This window comes from Geotrypetes seraphini, chromosome 4 (assembly GCF_902459505.1).
Source record: "Geotrypetes seraphini chromosome 4, aGeoSer1.1, whole genome shotgun sequence".
Lineage (NCBI taxonomy): Eukaryota > Metazoa > Chordata > Amphibia > Gymnophiona > Dermophiidae > Geotrypetes > Geotrypetes seraphini.
In genome coordinates this window covers 320,877,193-320,897,232 of record NC_047087.1, presented here as the reverse complement: position 1 = coordinate 320,897,232, position 20,040 = coordinate 320,877,193, and the positions used below count along the sequence as shown (strand labels likewise).

At 41.6% G+C, this 20,040-nt stretch overlaps 1 protein-coding gene across 1 annotated transcript in view; it reads right to left on the bottom strand.

The window, feature by feature from the left end:
• PLPP4 (phospholipid phosphatase 4) overlaps positions 1-16,502 on the bottom strand; it is a 65,238-nt gene extending 48,736 nt beyond the window's left edge. The window contains exon 1 of the mRNA XM_033942983.1: positions 16,144-16,502. Within this exon, the coding sequence (XP_033798874.1) occupies positions 16,144-16,502 (359 nt within the window). The remainder of the gene's footprint in view (positions 1-16,143) is intronic.
• Positions 16,503-20,040: the final 3,538 nt, after the last annotated feature.

Here is a 20,040-nt window from a genome sequence, read left to right as displayed (position 1 = left end):
TTTGTGCCCTTTACAAAGACCGTGCCCGGGGCAGACCCCTCCCCCCCCCCGCACTCCCCTTATTACGCCAGTGTATAAAACCCAGCATCACTTTGCACTTGTATACATTAAAAGCCATCTGCCATTTTGACGCCTAGACTTCCAGTCTAACGAGAGCAATGGTGGAGAAGGTAGGAAATACTTCTAGCTGTTATTACCTTCCTAAAGTTGCCTTCACCGAAGAGTCAATCCCACCTATAATGAAGATCAATTATCTGCCTTTAGTGACGAAGATATATCAAGACGATCAACAAGAGCTAGGTCAAAAGTTGGAATGTGCTCGTAAAAGGGACTGAATCATTGGAAAAATCCAAACCAGACATGTTGTGTTCTGACTTTGACCGGGACTGATTGCCTAGGATGTATTGTAGATATTACCACTCTTCCTTATGAATGTGGGAAGAGAAGGAAGCAATTTCTCGTACTTCACTCGGTGTCCTTCAGTTAAGTGCTCTCTTCTTCTTCAAATATCCAAGCAAGTGTACGGTCAAGATTAAATCAGCTAAATATGTTTCCTCTAAGCCTTCACCTCGCTCCACTTTCATTACTGGCAAGAGATTGCTTGAAGCCACTTAAGGAGATGTGTTTAAAAATCAATAGATAAGGCCCTGAATTATTTTTACTAGGAACGAGCAAGCTATCGCAGTTTTCCTGTCCTTAAAATTTCAGCTCATGCTCCGCTATTTAATTGGAGGACTAGATGGATATGGTACGTCCTCTTAGACTTCTGTGACTGGTGTCACTATTCTTGCAGTTGCCCGGGTCTTGCTGCGTCTGGTGGTTGTGTCTTTGTATGGCTCTCATTGTACGTCCCCCCACGCCTGGATTATAGATACGGCGCTCAAAATTACGCATGCCCAAATTCTGCATTCAATTTAATTGAATAATGAACCAATTACACCCCAAAAATTTTCTTGGTGTCTTGGGGTTTTTTTTAACCTGTTCCTGAAGCGTTGATTCAGAAAATTGCATTGGACAGACGCATCGGCTCTACTCTCTTAGATATGGTTGAATGTATTCATTTTTTTACTGCTCTTCTGCAGAATCGGAATGTCATAACAAAGCTTTCTTTTTTGAATGGGAAATTTATGTATTTAAAATTCCCCACATTTTTTGTGTATAATGGCCTTTGCTTCACAACTATTCATCTACCTCCTTTCCTATAATGCACACTGGCATAAAAATGTAAAGCTCAAGTGACAAAATCACCTTTGTTCTGTAATAACTCTTTGCTTATTCTTTGTTTTGGATTTGAATAATTCTGTATTAAGGAAATGGGGGGGACTGACTTATTTGTTTACTGCATTTTTACAATGTTTGTTTGTGTTTGAAATTGTGGTTGTAAATCTTTTTGTGCATCGCTTAGATTTAAGTGATTCATACATTTTTTTAAAATAAATAAATATTACTTAATGATGTGCAAAAAATTTAGATGGTAAACATGGTTTCCTTAGACCAGTGGTTCCCAACCCTGTCCTGGAGGACCACCAGGCCAATCGGGTTTTCAGGGTAGCCCTAATGAATATGCATGAGAGAGATTTGCATATAATGGATGTGACAGGTATGCCAATCTGCTCCATGCATATTCATTAGGGCTAGCCTGAAAATCCGATGGGCCTGGTAGTCCTCCAAGACAGGGTTGGGAACCATTGCCTTAGACTCCATAAATTTGTATTTCAAAAAGGTTTCTCAACCTGATCTGTTTAAAACAGTTGCACATAGATTTCAATTTTGGCTTCTGTTACCTGGTTTCTGGTTTTGCATACAACTGTAAATAACTCAACGGTGTAATAGTTATGATTGTATAGGAGGTGAGTGTATATTCCCGCTCATCTCATTTCATTTTTGCAGATCGAACACCATAGAGGTTATGGCTACTTCAAGACGGAGCTGCTTGAATCATCCCAATGTATTTTGCTATATTTGTGAGGAGTGCACACTGAAAGCAAGTAGGAAACCTATTCTGTTTCTAAAAAGAGCATATGGAGGTTATTTGGGTGTCAAACTTGGAGATCAAGATAAGCCATGGGTGCCTTATCTTGAATGCAAAACTTGTGCAGAGCATTTGCGCCAGTGGACAAATAGAAAGAGAAGCTGCCTGAAATTTGAAGTACCGATAGTTTGGAGGGAACCGAAAAACCACTTCATTGACTGTTATTTTTGTATTCTTAATATCAAAGGCAGCAACTGAAATAATCGTGACAAGTGGTCTTTCCCTGACCTACCTTCAACCAGGAGACCTGTTCCACGCTGGGATCGTTTTGGACACTTTTATATTCATTAACTTATAAGTATGAGAACATGAATGCTGACTTGCTGGGGCATAATCAGATATTCCAAATGGTTTGGGGTCCATTGACGTCTTTTGTAGATTTGTTATAGTTGCCCTATATCTTTATCTTTATTTTCCATTGTATTGTACCCACATATCCAGGGGAGGGGGGTATATCTATTGTTTTGGTATTATTCCTGATGGTAATGATGGATGGGGGAGGGAATTTATTTGTATAGATTCTGATTGTTTATAAGTGCTTATTTTGAATATTATTATTTGTATGTAAATTGTATTGCACTTTTTGTTGGCATTAAAAACTAAAAAAAAAAAAAAGATATTCATTTAAACACTACATTAAAATCTCCTGATGAGTGAGCAGAGTAAAGAGTGGTATATGGGTCTAACATTTGAGGCACCAAAATGAATGTTGGCGTTGATAATTGGGCATTAGTATTCCATTATCAGTGCTAATTTGCAGCAATTAAAATTTATGCGGGTTTCTTACGAGGCATCATTTAGCTGAAAAGGGAGAATGCAATGGGCATTTGAGAAATTGTTAACATTGTTCCAGAATACACCTGATCTCCACCTAATTTAGGTTTCCGTTGGTGTAAATCCTTGTACCTACAATTTAGGTGCACCAGTGGCATAGTGCGTAGGGTGCGGTCTACCCTAGGTGCACCCTTCCCCCCCCACCCGCTCACCAGTTCGCTCGCTCCCCCACCTGCTCTCTCGCTACCTGTTCCTCGCCTTCTTTTTGACACGCTCTCTGACGTCACTTCCAGGACCCAGAGGGGGCATGTGCACAGTGGGGGAGAGGCTCCCCTCCCCCTTACATCACCAGTACCTCCAAAACATGCCCCGTGGGCAGCGTGTGGCCCTAACAGTTCTTCGTTGCAGCCCTCATGTACCCAGCTCGTGCAGTTCTTCTCCACCGCAATTTGGTTCTCTGTGTAATCTTGAGCCGCACGGTGCGGGAGTCTCTCAGGACTTGAAAGTGCGAGACCAGCCCAAACTCAAGATTACAAAGAGAGCTGAAATGTGGTGCTAGGAAGCCTGGAATAAGGAGACACCTACTGTGACTGGCTGGATGCCCCTCAAAAGCCTTCAGCTTTGCAGGTATCATAAATATTTTGGGACAGTAGATGTCTGGTTTTGGAGGGCTCACAATTTAAAGGTAAAAAATGAGAGAGCTGAAGCAGGAATGGAACCTAGGTTCCCTAGTTTACAGTTCACTGTGCTTGCTGCCAAACTGCTCCTCACATCTGCTTTCTGCTTTGTTCAGAATGCTCATAATGCCTGCAGCTCGAGAATGTGGTGAAATCAGTCAGCTTAGCAGGGTTTAAAAAAGGCTTGGATAATTTCCTAAAAGAAAAGTCCATAGGCCATTATTGAGATGGCTTGGGGGAATCCACTGCTTATTCCTAGGATCAGCAGCATAAAATCTATTTTACTACTTGGGACCTGGGTTGGCCACTGTTGGAAACAGGATACTGGGCTTGATGGAGCTTCGGACTGTCCCAGAATTGCAGCTCTTATGTGAGCCAAGTACAGGGCAATGAAGCCATTGTGACATCACAGATAAGTTTGGCTCTTAGGCATTGGTGGAATGAGGCATTATGACATCACAATCTCAGTTCTGGAATGTTGCTACTCTTTGGGTTTCTGCCGGGTACTTGGGTTCTGGATTGTCCACTGTTGGAAACAGGATACTGGGCTTGATGGACCTTCATTCTGGCCCAGTACGGCATGTTCTTATACTGCCTGGTTTTCCTTTCCAGTTTCACTTTCAGGGGAGAAGGAGGGGGACAGCAACCACTGGGGGATTCAGTGGCCAGCTGCTGAGAGCACCTTTATGTGCTCTGGATAAGTCTGAAACAGGTCTACATAAAAATCTTCTTTTTAGACTTGGCTATTTTTTCCCATTCGATTATTGCAGTTGGTCATCCTGATTTTGGGTCCTCCTTAGTCTCACCCAAAATACACCCACAACATGTGACCTTGCTATTTAGATGAACTGCAGTATAAAACATCTACATTCTGTTGTTCCAAAATCACAATGTGGACATTTTTGCCATTTTGAGATGTCCGTGTGATTTGTAAATGAGACCCATGGCCTTAGAAAGGAATGTCCTAATGTAGCACATTGAACCAATATAAACATAAGAAATGCAATACTGGGTCAGATGAAAGAGTGAGAAATACCTTTAAAACAACACAAAGAAGAGAAAGGGATGCCATTTTCATTGGACTAACTGAATACATTTTTGATTAGTTTTCCAAAGCAATCTTCTTTCTGATCCAACAATGAAGGCACTGCCTTCAAATCTAGTTAAAAATGTATTGTTAGTGCATTAAAAAGGTATTATATTAAGAACATAAGAGCTGCCGTACTGGGACAGACCACAGGTCCATCAAGTCCAGTATGTTATTCCCAACAGTGGCCAACTCAGGTCACAAGTACCTGGCAAGATCTCAGAGATTGAAATATATTTTAAGCTGCTTATGCTAAGAATAAGCAGTGGATTTCTCCAAATCCATCTTATGGACTTCTCTTTTAGGAAGTTAGTTAAACCTTCTTTAAACCCTGCTATGCTAACTGCTTTTATTATCTGGCAAAAAATTTGCCACATTGAATGAAGAAATATTTCTCCTATTTATTTTAAATCTGCTACTTAATAACTTTATCACATGCCCCCTAGTCCTAATATTTTTGGAAAGAGTACACAAGTGCCGCACCTAGGAACATAAGAATAGCCTTACTGGGTCAGACCATTGGTCAATGAAGCCCAGTAGCCTGTCCTCACGGTGGCCAATCCAGGTCCCTAGTACCTGGTCAAAACCCAAGGGGTAGCAGCATTCCATACAGAAACCCAAGGAACAGCAAGATTCCGGAACCCAAAGAGTAACAAGATTCTAGAATCCCAAAGAATAGCAACATTCCATGCTACCGATCCAGGTCTTAATAACAGACTATGGACTTTTCCTCCAGGAACTTGTCCAAACCAGCTACACTATCCGCTCTTACCACATCCTCTGGCAACGCGTTCCAGAGCTTAACGATTCTCCGAGTGAAAAAACATTTCCTCCTATTGGTTTTAAAAGTATTTCCCTGTAACTCCACTTCACTCCATCCACTCAGTATCTCCCCTAAGCCATCTCTTCTCCAGGTTGGAGAGCCCTCGCTGCTTCAGCCTTTCCTCATAAGGAAGTCGTCCCATCCCTTTTGTCATTTCTGTTGCCCTTCTCTATACCTTTTCTAATTCCACTATATCTTTTTTGAGATACAGCGACCAAGAAGTGCCCACAGTATTCGAGGTGCGGCCGTACCATAGAGCGATGCAAGGGCATTATAACCTTTTCATCTTTCTTTTTCGTTGCTGTCCTGGTGATTCCTAGCATCCTATTTGCGGAGATGTAACCGTTTTCTTTCATTTGATTTTAAGATATTGTTTATTTCATTATCCCCCTTCTTTACAAAGCTGTACTAGCATTTTTAGTGCCAGCCGTGGCTGTAACAGCTCGGACGCTCATAGGAATTCTATGTAAAAGAGAATTCTTTTGTAAAAGAGGGGGGTATGTGTGTGAAACCTTTTGTGAGCCATTTAGTTGTAGGCGGGTTATAAGTGGTTTAAATAAATAATTAATAGAGCTCCCCCCCCCTCCCGATTCGTGATTTCCCCCATCGCGAATTTGATAATTTTTTTTGCTCCTTGATTTTTAATTCAGAAACACTGCCCCGGACATCCTGCCTCTCTCCTGCATCCCCGACCATACCCGGTAGTCTAGTGGCAGGAGCGATCTTGCTACACTCCTGCCCCATGCAGAGCCGTCATCAAAATGGCTGCTGTGAGTTCCCGTTGTAGTAAGGTAAGGTTCGGGGAGGCAGGGGCGGGTCAGAGCCGGCCCAAGAAATGGTGAATTTTCCCTATTCGCGGGCCGGGTCTGCTGTAAATTATTTTCTATTTATTACTTTGAAAAGTGGACTAACCTGGCTCCCACACCAAGTCAAACCAAATTTCTTTGTCGTTTTAAGAAGAACCTGATTCCATGACTCCAAAGAGATGCCCAGAAACTCCTGACACTTGCTAGATGGGATTTTTTTTACCCCATGTCCAACAACCCATAAAAATTCTACTGTCTGTCGCTCCCCCATCCCCCCCCCCCCTTTTTCAGATTATCACGATTATGATTCATGTATACTTTTTGCAATGTCCTCTTTGGATCTTTATGCTCTGACCTGAGGAAATTTGACCAAACAGCACAAAGTTAAATTTTCTGTGAGAGTATAACCCAAACTTCAGATTGGAAGGGTGTCTATTCTCTTCCCCTCCTAACTCTCTTCACAGTTTATAGATCCTCAAAAGTACCAATTCGTTGGGTCAGGCTTTATGTACTACTTCCTCACCGGATCTTCCATACTTTGCTATTAAATATATACTTTTTTCCACCGTAGTGTATAAATAGTTTAAATATGTGGAAGGGCATAATCGAAAGGGACGTCTAAGTCCGTTTTCGTCTAAGTCGCAAGTCGTCCAAAGTAAAAAAAAACAGCCTAGGACACATTTTCGAAATATACGTCCAAAATTTTTTTTGTTTCAAAAATCATCTAATTATACGTCCTGCCGATCTGATCGTTCAAGCCACTAAATCGTCCATCTTTATACCACATTTCCGTCCAACTTTTCGTCCAAGTCAAAAATGCCTAGAACAAGCCCTGTTGGACGTGGGAGGGGTCTGCAAAGTGATGGACTGAACACCCAGACATGGCACCTAAATAGTGGGGTACCTTACAGGGCACTGCTGTGAACTTCACAAAAAGGGTGCCATGTCTTCATCTCACTAAAGCTCCCCCAAACTACCTCCAGAATCCCCTAGACCCACTTATCTACCACCCCAATAGCCCTTATGGCTTCAGGAGCCACTTCTATGCCAGTACAAAAGGGTTTTGGGGGTGTATAGGGGAGTGCACATGTTTAAGTATCAATGCAGTGATTACAGGGGCTTATGGGCATGGGTCCTCCTCTCTTAGGGTCCCTAACCCACCCCCAAGATGACTTAAGCTGCCTCTGTGCTGGACGACTAGGCTTTCCTATGCCAGGTGGCCAGGTGATGATGGTCTGGAGGCTGAATTTTAAACATGTGATTAATATTTTTTTTGGGGGGGTCGTTGACTACTGGGGTAGTGTGTGGGGTCTGTTTTGTGTGTTTTCAGTGCTTATCTGGTGACTTTAGGTGGTTTTTTGTGACTTAGACCATGTTTTACACAATGTCCAAGTTCTGTCGATCGTGGGATGTATAATTTTCGGTTATACATGGTTGTCAGCCTAGAGGCCTCTGGGAGATTATATCAATCTAACTCTGGCATGGGAATGCAGATAGACTCTGTGTGCAGTAGCCCTGATTGATTCAAGTAGCCCCGATTGAATCATGGCTAGCTAAAAGGTGTTAATGCCTGATTAAGAGGGTGCTTAGGATAATGGTGCACAGATCAAGCCAGAGACTTAATCCCATCAGGTTTCTCACCCTCCTTTGTCTATTAAATTGACCATTGTCGCAAACAGTTTGCAAGTTCTAAACAGAAAGATACTGGGAGATACAATATTTTCTCTATTCAGAATAAGATTCCAAGGTATAAAAGCCTGCTCTCTGCAACACACCTCTCTCTCTTTCTATCTAACTACCTCTTGGCTCTTTGCTTGGCACTCTGGTTCTGTCTTGGCTCTCCCTCTCTCTGTCTATCCTGCCCTTTATCTATGAAACACGAAGCTTCCTAGAACTGCAACCTTCTATGTCCCTCTCTGCCTCTGACCTCTGTAAGGCAGTGAGACTGCTTGTTCTCTGCTTAAGTGTAATGCTCTCTGCTTAATTGTAATGCTTATGAATATTACTTTTCTGTAAGACTATTTCTATAATATATTCTTTATGCAATCATCTCTGGTTGTGTCTATTATTCTACTTCCTGGTGAGTCATCTGTGAGGGAACTGAACCTGGGACCTGGCGTTTGTCAGTACGCCTTTCACTTAACCCCTACCACCTAATATTGTGGGGGCCACTTTCAAACTGACAATGGTGTACGACTAAGTCTAAGCCGGCCCACATCCCACCCAACTCCCACCTTCGACACGCCTCCCGAAACGCCCCGTTTAGCTTTGGTCGTTCAGCAGCACCATGTAGGCCTAGATCGTCTAGAAATACGTCCAAAACCTGTTTTTATTATCGGCACTTGGACGTATTTGGGAAATGTTCGTCCAAGTGCCGACTTAGTCCGGTTTTTGGACGTTTTTCTCTTTCGATTATGAGCTTAAAACTTGTGGTCATGCTTTCAGGGATTTATACCACCAACATGATTCACCCAAAGGGATTTTATCAAGGCACCATATCCCTTTCTAAAGCTTAACTAGTCAAAAAGCATATTGCTAGTCCACTGAAAAGTTAATACCTTTTATTGTTGGGGTTATTTATTTATAAACTTGTATTTACAAACCTAATACAACTTGTGTGCCCTGCATAGGAACGAGGAAAAGGAAAAGTGGGCATTTTCCTGAAAAGGTCCACAAATCTCCAACACAAATTGCAGTTGTATTTAAATCATCGTCAGAAAAGAAAAGGGGGGGGACTCGCTATCATCTATCAAAAGGACATCTTAAAAACGATAGACCACTCCGCTGGAAATGCAGAAATAGAATTTCTTCAGGTTCAACTTAACACTAACCCAAAAATAGACATACTTTTACTATACATCCCTCCACCAATCGTGCAAAATAACTTATATCTACTACAAAACTTGATTTTTGACTTCAGTTCCTTTTCTGAAAATCCCTTAATTCTGGGAGATTTCAACTTTCATTTTGATGAACTTACTAATCCTCTCACCAAGGAACTCCTAACCTATACTGACGCTCTTAATTTCTTACCTCTTATTCAAGAGGCTTCACACCAGGCAGGCCATATCTTGGATATGATTTTTGTTGCAAAAACGGAATTCCTCTCTTACTCTAATATTCTTAATACCTCAGTCCCCTGGTCCGACCATCATCTTATCTCATTTAATCTATTGGTAAAAAAGAGAATATCTCCTATTTTCTTACCCAAACAAATAACATATCGCGACTACACCAAATTAGAACTATCGTCAGTTGCCTCATTCCTTCACTCAAGGCCTTCAATCCTTGAGACAGATCCTCTTGAAGATCAACTCAATTCATGGAATGATACAATTCATAATCTTCTTGATAAAGAAGTCCCCCTCATCACTAAAACAATATCCAACAAAAAAGTCCAAAATCCTTGGCACACTCCAGAACTTACACTTATTAAAAGGCAACTTAGATCCTTGGAAAGAAAATGGCGCAAAAACAAAACCGTTAACAATTTGAAATCTTTCAAAGAATTTTCCCAATATTACAAAATCAAAATAAATGAAGCTAAAAGCAACTATTACACCAATAAAATTAAGACAGCTAAAAACTCATCCATTTTATTTTCTATTATAAAATCCTTCAATCCAACCTCAAAACAAGAAAACAAAAATTCAAACCTCTCAGCTCAACTTCTTGCAGATACATTCTGCAATAAAATTACTAAAATACGTACCAAATTTGCAACCACTCCAACCACTGCCCCCACTGAAATAGAAAATAACTATAATCTTCCCTGCTCCAAATGTTCCAATTTTAAAATGCCAACCTTAACAGAAATCAAATCAATCATTCAAAAAACTAATCTAAAGAGCTCTCCTTCAGAGATTATCCCTCCAGTAATCTTAAAGAAATATTTTTCCTGCTTTGGACCTCTCATACAAACACTTATCAAAACAAGTCTCTCTACCGGGACTATACCTAAGGACTGGAAAACAGCTATAATTTCTCCCATATTAAAGGATCATAAAATCAGTCCCGATGATCCAACCAACTACCGGCCTATCGCCAACATACCGTTCTTAGCAAAAATCACCGAGAAGGTGATATTCAATCAGCTAGCAGATTTTGTCCACTCCACGAACATACTTCACCCCAACCAAACGGGCTTTAGAAAACACCACAGTACCGAATATTCTTTAATCGGACTAACAACAAATATCATTTACAATCTAGACCATCACAACTCAGTCATCCTTTTCTCCCTTGACCTCTCAGCGGCATTCGACACCATAGATCACTTCCTCCTTTTAGATAGGCTGCAATCAATAGGTGTTAGTAACTCAGCACTACACTGGTTCTCTTCCTTTCTAACCGATCGGACCTCGACGGTACGCTTTAATAATTCATCCTCTACACCATTCTCACAGAACTATGGAATCCCTCAGGGTTCAATCTTATCTCCATTGCTGTTTAATATCTTCTTATCTCCACTACTTAGCCTTAGTCAATCTATAGGCTTCACAACGTACGCCTATGCTGATGATATTCAACTGATTCATCCAGTCAATCCGGAAAACTCCAATGAAATAATACAAATCAATCAAAAATTAGAAAAAATCAAAAACTGGCTCACTCTGAATAAACTTGCGCTAAACATAGTGAAAACAAAGGCGTTGTTCTTTCCGTTCAAACAGGGCATAACTCTATCTATGCCTTTCTCAATTGATAACATAGCAATCGAACTCGTCACATCCCTTAAGATATTAGGAGTAACAATCGACGACAAATTCTCTTACCAAGAACACATCAACAATACAGTCAAAAGTTGTTTCTATCGTCTACGTTTAATCCGTTCAATGTCAAAATATCTGGAACCAAAATCTCTAAATATTTTAATACACTCCCTTATAATATCCAGACTCGATTATTGTAATTCACTTCTCATGAACATCACTCAAAAGGATCAAAGACGATTACAAATAATACAAAACATCGCCATCAAAATAATCCACCATGGAAAAAAATACGATCACGTAACTCCCTATTTCATAGAATCTCACTGGTTGCCCATTAATCAACGCACAACATATAAAATAGCATTATTGGTATTTAAAACATTAGATACTAACGAGCCACAGTTTATAGATCGGCTCTTAATCCCTCATACTTCAAAACGTTCACTTCGGTCCAACACTCAGGGTCTGTTAATGGTTCCCTCACTGAAAATAATAGGAACCAGACGCCATGACATCTTCTCAGTTATGGCTCCTCTTATCTGGAATACCCTCCCCCTATATATCAGAAACATCAAAGACCTCAATTTATTTAAAACTAATTTAAAAACGTATCTCTTCAAATCCTCATTTAACCTCTAGTACAACTCTTTGGAGTACAAGTAAACAATCAATACTTTCATACACATCTTCCCCAACCTACTCGTTTTTTCCTCCCCACATCATCCCCCTTTCTTCCCTTGAGGAAACCACAATTTGTAACTATTTTCCCTTAACGTTCTTTCCTTATGTTTCATAGTTCGTCTGTATTGTCAATTTGTCGTAGCACCTTGAAAATTGTTAATGTAAAATAACTTGTTTTATTCTATACTATAATGCTTTTATTATGTAATTTGCTTAGTTTTAATAGGCGAACCATCAAATTTTAATAAACTTGAAACTTGAACTTGAAATCACCAAGACAGAGAGCCCAGATGACATGAATTTGACAGTAAGTAGACCTGAAAGTTCGGCGCTGACTATAGCATCGAAAAAAAATGCCTGAAGGTCCTTCTGTGAGATGAAGACACCCCACTAGAATGAGCAGTAATAATATAATCTGACAACAGATCATTCAGCTCTCCAGTACGGGAAGAAATGTGGGGTCTATCATTAATCCAAAACTAGATCAAAGAATTGAAACATGCGTTTCAGTGTTTTAAAGTGTATAATCAGGAACCCTGGACAGAAAATAGAAATCAATTAGCTACGTATCATTTAGAAGCATGAGAATTTGCAAAGACATAAGAACATAAGCAATGCCTCTGCTGGGTCAGACCTGAGGTCCATCGAGCCCAGCAGTCCGTCACGCGGCGGCCCAACAGGTCCAGGACCTGTGCAGTAATCCTCTATCTATACCCTTCTATCCCCTTTTCCAGCAGGAAATTGTCCAATCCTTTATTAAACCCCAGTACTATACACTGCCCTATTACATCCTCTGGAAGCGCATTCCAGGTGTCCACCACACGGGTAATACATAAGAACATAAGAAGCGCCATCTCCGGATCAGACCCTCGGTCCATCAAGTCCGGCGATCCGCACACGCGAAGGCCCTGCCAGGTATACACCTGGTTTATTTTATAGCCAACCATACTTTATATGCCTCTCTCAAGGAGATATGCATCTAGTTTGCTTTTGAAGCCTAGGACTGTCGATTCTGCAATAATCTCCCCTGGGAGAGTATTCCAGATGCCAACCACTCTCTGTGTGAAGCAGAACTTTCTGACATTAGTCCTGAACTTGTCCCCCCTTAGCTTCATTTCATGTCCTCTTGTCCGTGTCAAATTGGACAATGTAAATAATCTTCTCTGCTCTATTTTGTCGATTCCTTTCAGTATTTTGAAGGTCTCGATCATATCCCCACGCAGTCTCCTTTTCTCAAGGGAGAACAATCCCAGTGTTTTAAGTCGATCCTCATATACCAGTTTCTCCATACCCTTCACTAGTTTGGTTGCTCGTCTCTGCACCCTCTCCAGCAGTTTTATATCCTTCTTTAGGTAGGGAGACCAATGTTGGACGCAGTATTCCAAGTGGGGTCTGACCATTGCCCTATAAAGCATTCGTTTTCAACTTTTCCAAATGCCCTCTTGTTCTTTTATTTGTTGAAAGTTTGAAGAATCTGTCCCTCTCTACTCTCTCTATGCCCTTCATGATCTTGTAAGTCTCTATCATATCCCCTCTAAGTCTTCTCTTCTCCAAAGAAAAGAGTCCCAGTTTCTCCAATCTCTCAGTGTATGAAAGGTTTTCCATCCCTTTTATCAGACGTGTTGCTCTCCTCTGAATCCTCTCGAGTAACGCCATTTCCTTCCTAAGGTACGGCGACCAATATTGGACGCAGTATTCCAGATGTGAGCGCACCATCGCCCGATAAAACGGCAGGATAACTTCTTTCATTCTGGTTGTAATACCCTTCTTGATTATACCTAGCATTCTATTTGCTCTCTTAGCAGCCGCTGCACACTGTGACGTCGGCTTCATTGTCATATCCACCATTACCCCCAAGTCCCTTTCTTGGGTACTCTCGTTCACTAACATCCCTCCCATTGTATAGCTTACCAGACAGGTGAGGGTAGCCATAAAAGAAAAGAAGGACTCTTTCAAAAAATGGAAACACATGAAAACAACCGAAGCATGGAAAATACATAAAGATGATCAAAAGAAATGTCACAAGGCGGTGAGGGATGCCAAAAAGGACTATGAGGAAAAAATAGCGCAAGAAGCCAAAAACTTCAAACCCTTCTTTAGATACGTGAAAGGGAAAAAACCCGCAAAAGAGGCGGTGGGACCCCTGGACGACCAGGGAAGAAAAGGGTACATCAAGGAAGATAAACAAATTGCTGACAAACTAAATTCCTTCTTTGCGTCCGTCTTTACGGAGGAGGATACCGCTAAAATACCAGAAGCAGTGAAAGTGTTTAGTGGAGTAATAGAAGACAGCCTCACCACAGTTGAAGTGGAGTTGGACCAGATATACTACCAGATCGACAAACTTAAAAGTGACAAATCCCCTGGACCGGATGGAATTCACCCGAGAGTTTTAAAGGAATTGAAGGTTGAAATCGGAGAGCTATTGCAGAAACTTGCCAATCTGACAATCAGAACTGGACAGATACCAGAAGACTGGAAGATAGCGAATGTCACGCCAATTTTCAAAAAAGGATCGAGAGGGGAACCGGGCAACTACAGACCTGTGAGTCTTACGTCTGTCCCTGGAAAGATGGTTGAAGCACTGATCAAGGATAGCATAGTCCGGCACCTAGATACACACGACTTGATGAAACCCAGTCAACATGGGTTCAGGAAAGGGAAATCATGTTTGACGAATTTACTTCAATTTTTCGAGACCGTGAACAAGCAAATTGATAGTGGAATGCCGGTGGACATAATATATTTGGACTTCCAGAAAGCATTCGACAAAGTTCCACATGAAAGGCTTCTCAGGAAACTACAAAGCCATGGAATAGAGGGAGATATACAAAGGTGGATAGGCAAATGGTTGGAAAACAGAAAGCAGAGAGTGGGCATAAATGGAAAGTTCTCAGACTGGGAGAAAGTGACTAGTGGTGTGCCCCAGGGCTCCGTGCTTGGGCCGATCCTATTTAATATTTATATCAATGACCTGGAAGACGGAATATCCAGTGAGATCATTAAGTTTGCAGACGACACAAAGCTATGCCGGGCAATCAGATCGCAGGAGGATAGCGAGGAACTCCAGAGTGACTTGTATCAGTTAGAGAAATGGGCAGATCAATGGCAGATGAAGTTCAACGTGGAGAAATGCAAAGTAATGCATTTAGGTAGTAAGAATAAGGAATACGAGTATAGAATGTCAGGCGCAACTCTGGGTAAGAGCGAACAAGAAAAGGACCTGGGTGTACTGATAGATAGGACCCTGAAGCCGTCGGCACAATGCGCGGCAGCGGCAAAGAAAGCAAACAGAATGTTAGGCATGATAAAGAAAGGAATCACGAGTAGATCGGAGAAAGTCATAATACCGCTTTATAGAGCAATGGTCAGACCACACTTGGAATACTGTGTCCAACATTGGTCTCCCAACCTAAAGAAGGATATAAAACTGTTAGAGAGGGTGCAGAGACGAGCAACGAAGTTAATAAGAGGTATGGAGAACTTGGAATATGAGGAACGACTCAAGAAACTAGGACTGTTCTCCCTTGAGAAGAGAAGGCTGCGAGGGGACATGATCGAGACGTTCAAAATGCTGAAAGGCATCGATAAAATAGAGCAGGAAAATAAAAAAAATTACATTGTCCAACACGACACGGACAAGAGGACATGGTTTGAAGCTAAGGGGGGACAAGTCCAGGACAAATGTCAGGAAGTTCTGTTTTACGCAGCGAGTGGTAGACGCCTGGAATGCTCTCCCAAAGGAGGTTATCAAGGAATCCACTGTGCTGGGATTCAAAGGCAAATTAGATGCACATCTCCTTATGAGAGGCATAGAGGGATATGGGTGACTAAAACTACATCAGGTGTATACCTGACTGGGCCTCCGCGTGTGCGGATCGCCGGACTTGATGGACCATGGGTCTGATCCGGAGATGGCAGTTCTTATGTTCTTATGTTCTTATGTACCTTGGGTTTCTGTTTCCCACATGTAATACTTTACATTTCTCAATGTTGAACTTCATCTGCCATCTCGTCGCCCATTCCCCTAGTTTGTTCAAGTCCCTTTGCAATTCTTCGCAGTCCTCTTTAGTCCGAGCTCCACTAAATAGTTTGGTGTCGTCCGCAAATTTTATTATCTCACACTTCATCCCTGCTTCTAGATCATTTATGAATATATTAAATAGTAGCGGCCTGAGCACCGAGTTCTGCGGAACACCACTCGTGACCCTCCTCCAGTCCGAGTAGTGGCCCTTCACCCCTGCCCTTTGTTTCCTACCCGGCAACCTGACAAATTGAATTGGATTTATTAATTTGATATACCGCTATTGACAACCAGGTATTAAGCAAAAAAATATTACATCAGTAAAAGACAAATGCAAAACCAAAAGATCATAGTCTTTTTGTTGTTGGTAGTTCTTTAAGAGCAGATTTTTAATGGCGAAATTAAGGATATGTACAATCACCACTCGAGGTTTAGGCATTCCCTCATTCTTCCTGCCCAGCCGATGCACTCTTTCAATGCGCAGGGGGCCCAAGCCATGTGTAACAAGCAGTTCAGCCACCAACCATTTTTCCAGCATGAGGAGCAGGTCCATATCCAACACAGTTTCAGGAAAACCTACAAAGGGTAAGTTGTTTCGCCTGGATCGGTTCTCCAGATCTTCCATTTTTTCCTCACAGCTCAGAACTTTACATTGCAGTTGTTGTAGCTCCTCCTGCACCGTATTGATAGAGTCCTCCGCGGAGCTGACTCTTTGCTCTACTTCTGCAATTCTCGTATTGAATTCAGCCACAGTGGTAGAAAGCGTCGCCAAGAAGTCATTCACTTTGTCCAAGCAGGTTCCCAGCGCTAACACCACCACCTCAGTTAGGCGAGTGATCATTTCCTCGCTCACAGAATCAGCCGCATCAGCCGAGCCCGCCATTTTCTCATCAGCTCCAGGCCCTGATTTCAGACGCTCGCGCTCCTTTTTCCGGTTTTGGTAGCCATATCCATACTGCTTTTATGCCCAAATTTGTCCATAAGCCCTAATTGAGCGATAGAAAGTGCTTGGGGTAGAATATAGGTGCCGATTATAGTTCAAAGATCATAGTCTAACAAACAAAAATCCATCTACAGCTTGGATCATAATCAAGCAGCAATTACATAAAATACTGCTGAAATAAGATAGATTTAATCGTCTTACGAAAAGCCATAAAAGCTACTTAAAGAATTTCAAAGAGCTGGACCCGCATAAAAAAAAGTCCTACTTGTAGATGACAATTTAATTCATTTCAAATCGGCAGTTCAAATAGATCCCTTTGCGAAGAACGCAAAGGTCTACAGCAGCTAGTAGATTTCTTGACAAGCATTGATACCAATCACTTCAGATGGCTTCAGGGGAGGAGCCTAAGTATGCAATAGATCCCTTTGCGAAGAACGCAAAGGTCTACAGCAGCTAGTAGATTTCTTGACAAGCATTGATACCAATCACTTCAGATGGCTTCAGGGGAGGAGCCTAAGTATGCAATCACGTAAGCTGACTGGAAGGGTGGCTTTGTGGTCAGAGAAGCATTGAGAAGATGGAACTTCTATCTATGTGGGTGTAGCCTACAGACCTCCGACTCAATCGCAGCAAATTGATAAGGATCTGATTATGGATATCCAAAAGTTTGGAAGGAAAGAGGAGGTTCAGCTGTTGGGAGATTTCAACCTGCCGGATGCGGACTGGAATATTCCGTCTGCGGAATCGGAAAGTAGTAGGGAGATTGTGGATGCCTTTCAAGAGGCTCTGCTCAGACAAATGGTGACGGAACCCACAAGGGAAAAAGCGATATTGGATCTGGTCCTCACAAATGGAGAGAGTATCTCTAATGTTCGAGTGGGTGCTCACCTGGGAAGTAGCGATCATCAAACGGTTTGGTTTGATATAATGGCTAAAGTGGAGAGCGGCCGCACGATACTTAAAGTCCTAGATTTAAAACGTACGGACTTTAATGCAATGGGAAAGTACCTGAAGAAAGAGCTGTTAGGATGGGAGGACATAAAAGAAGTGGAAAGACAGTGGTCTAAGCTGAAAGGAGCGATAAAAATGGCTACGGACCTTTATGTGAAGAAAATCAATAAAAACAAGATAAAAAGGAAGCCGATATGGTTCTCCAACCTAGTGGCTGAGAAAATAAAGGCGAAAGAGTTGGCGTTCATGAAATATAAAAAAATCCAAGAAGAGGAGAGCAGAAAGGACTACAGGGTGAAACTGAAAGAAGCCAAGAGAGAGATATGTTTGGCGAAGGCACAGGCGGAAGAACAAATGGCTAAAAATGTAAAAAAGGGAGATAAAAAATTTTTCAGATATATTAGTGAAAGGAGGAAGATAAAAAATGGAATTGCTAGGCTAAAAGATGCTGGGAACAAATATGTGGAGAGTGATGAGGAGAAAGCAAATGTGCTAAACAAATACTTCTGTTCTGTGTTCACAGAAGAAAATCCTGGAGAAGGACCGAGATTGTCTGGCAAAGTTACACGAGAAAATGGAGTAGATTCTGCGCCGTTCACGGAAGAGGGTGTTTATGAGCAACTTGAAAAACTGAAGGTGGACAAAGCGATGGGACCAGACGGGATCCATCCCAGGATACTAAGGGAACTCAGAGAGGTTCTGGCGAGTCCTATTAAAAAATTAAAAAAAAAAAAAAAATTTAAATTGAATCAGGTTGGGCAGACTGGATGGACCATTCGGGTCTTTATCTGCCGTCATCTACTATGTTACTATGTATATGTTACTATGTTACTATATGTTACTATGTATGTTACTATGTATGACCAGGGGAAGCCAGGGTTCAACTCCCTCTCATCTTGGACAAGTCCCTTCACCCTTCATTACCTCAAATTGTAAGCCCTCTAGGGTAGGGATCTACCCCTTGAATCTGAAATAGAATTTGCCATGGAACAAAGCTCTATTCTCAATAATGAATGTAAGAACAGGGATTTGGATTTCAGATTTTGTTAATTGCATTCATATATGGTAAGTTACATTTCAGGTACCTTAATTATTGCCCTTCTAGGGGTCACTAGTGAGATTCCCACCCTCACTACTGACTAGGATGGGGGTGGGAGAGTTATATCTCCAGTAGAATGTTGAGAGGATGAAAGTAGTTCAGTGAAAGGCTGCAAGACAAGCTTAACATCGAGATTTTCTTTGCAAAGACAGATATCTGTGATAGAATATTCAAATATTTAATGACTTCACTAGGAGAAGTTATCAGCAAGGGTGATTTTGCTGCTGACCCCAGCTATGAGTAACTAGTTCTCATATGGGATCTTTGCTAAAATAGCCCTAGTTACTGGTAAAATAGCTCACATTGATAACTTCTCCCCTTATTTATTTATTTAAAAAATTTAACGCTTACGTCTGCATCCCTGACTGACCCTTACGGCGGTCCATTGGACCAAAAACCCACCATACTTCAATGACGCACAAACCTACAAAACTATTTTACCTTATGTTAGGCTATGTCCATATGGAAAATGATGTAATTTAAACCACCATAGGCTATGTCTCTTTGGAAAATGCTGCAATTTTTAAACACCCTATGTCTACTAAGTCTATATTCCCAAATCTGTATATTATGACCATACTGTAAAAGCTGAAATTTATACCTCTCTGTACACCAAGTTTGTTTTTCCCACCAAAGTTTGTCCTGCTTATACTGTGAATGTCCTCTTGTAACCCGTTCTGGGCTCCTTGGGAGGACGGGCTAAATAATGATTAAATAAAATAAAAATCAATAAAGTAATTTGTTATACTAACATCCCCTAGTATTGTCCATCTTTGTTAATTGTATAATTTGTTTTTACACTGTACACCACCTAGAAGCCTAAATAGGCGGTGTAAGAAATTTTGAATAAACTTGAAACTTGTTACCCGCTTAGAACTGTAGGATATTCAGGTTAGAAATTTTTAAAATAAGTAAATAAATGGTTACCTGATTCTAGGGTCCACCTTACCCAGTGTGTGGAGGCAGCCAAAAGCAGGCAAACAGGCTGCTAAGAATTATTAGGGAAGGGATTGTAAATAAGGCCAAAAAGCTTCTGCACGTTCATAGTTTCACGGGAAATGGTTGGGGTGGGAGAAGTGGTAAGAGGGCGTGTCATAGAATGTCATGTGACTAGGCAGTCAGGCAAGATGGCTGACCTGTGAGAGGGCGGGAGAAGTGGTGAGAGGGCGTGTCATAGAATGTCATGTGACTAGGCAGTCAGGCAAGATGGCTGACCTGTGAGAGGGCGGGAGAAGTGGTAAGAGGGCGTGTCATAGAATGTCATGTGACTAGGCAGTCAGGCAAGATGGCTGACCTGTGAGAGGACGGGAGAAGTGGTGAGAGGGCGTGTCATAGAATGTCATGTGACTAGGCAATCAGGCAAGATGGCTGACCTGTGAGAGGGCGGGAGAAGTGGTGAGAGGGCGTGTCATAGAATGTCATGTGACT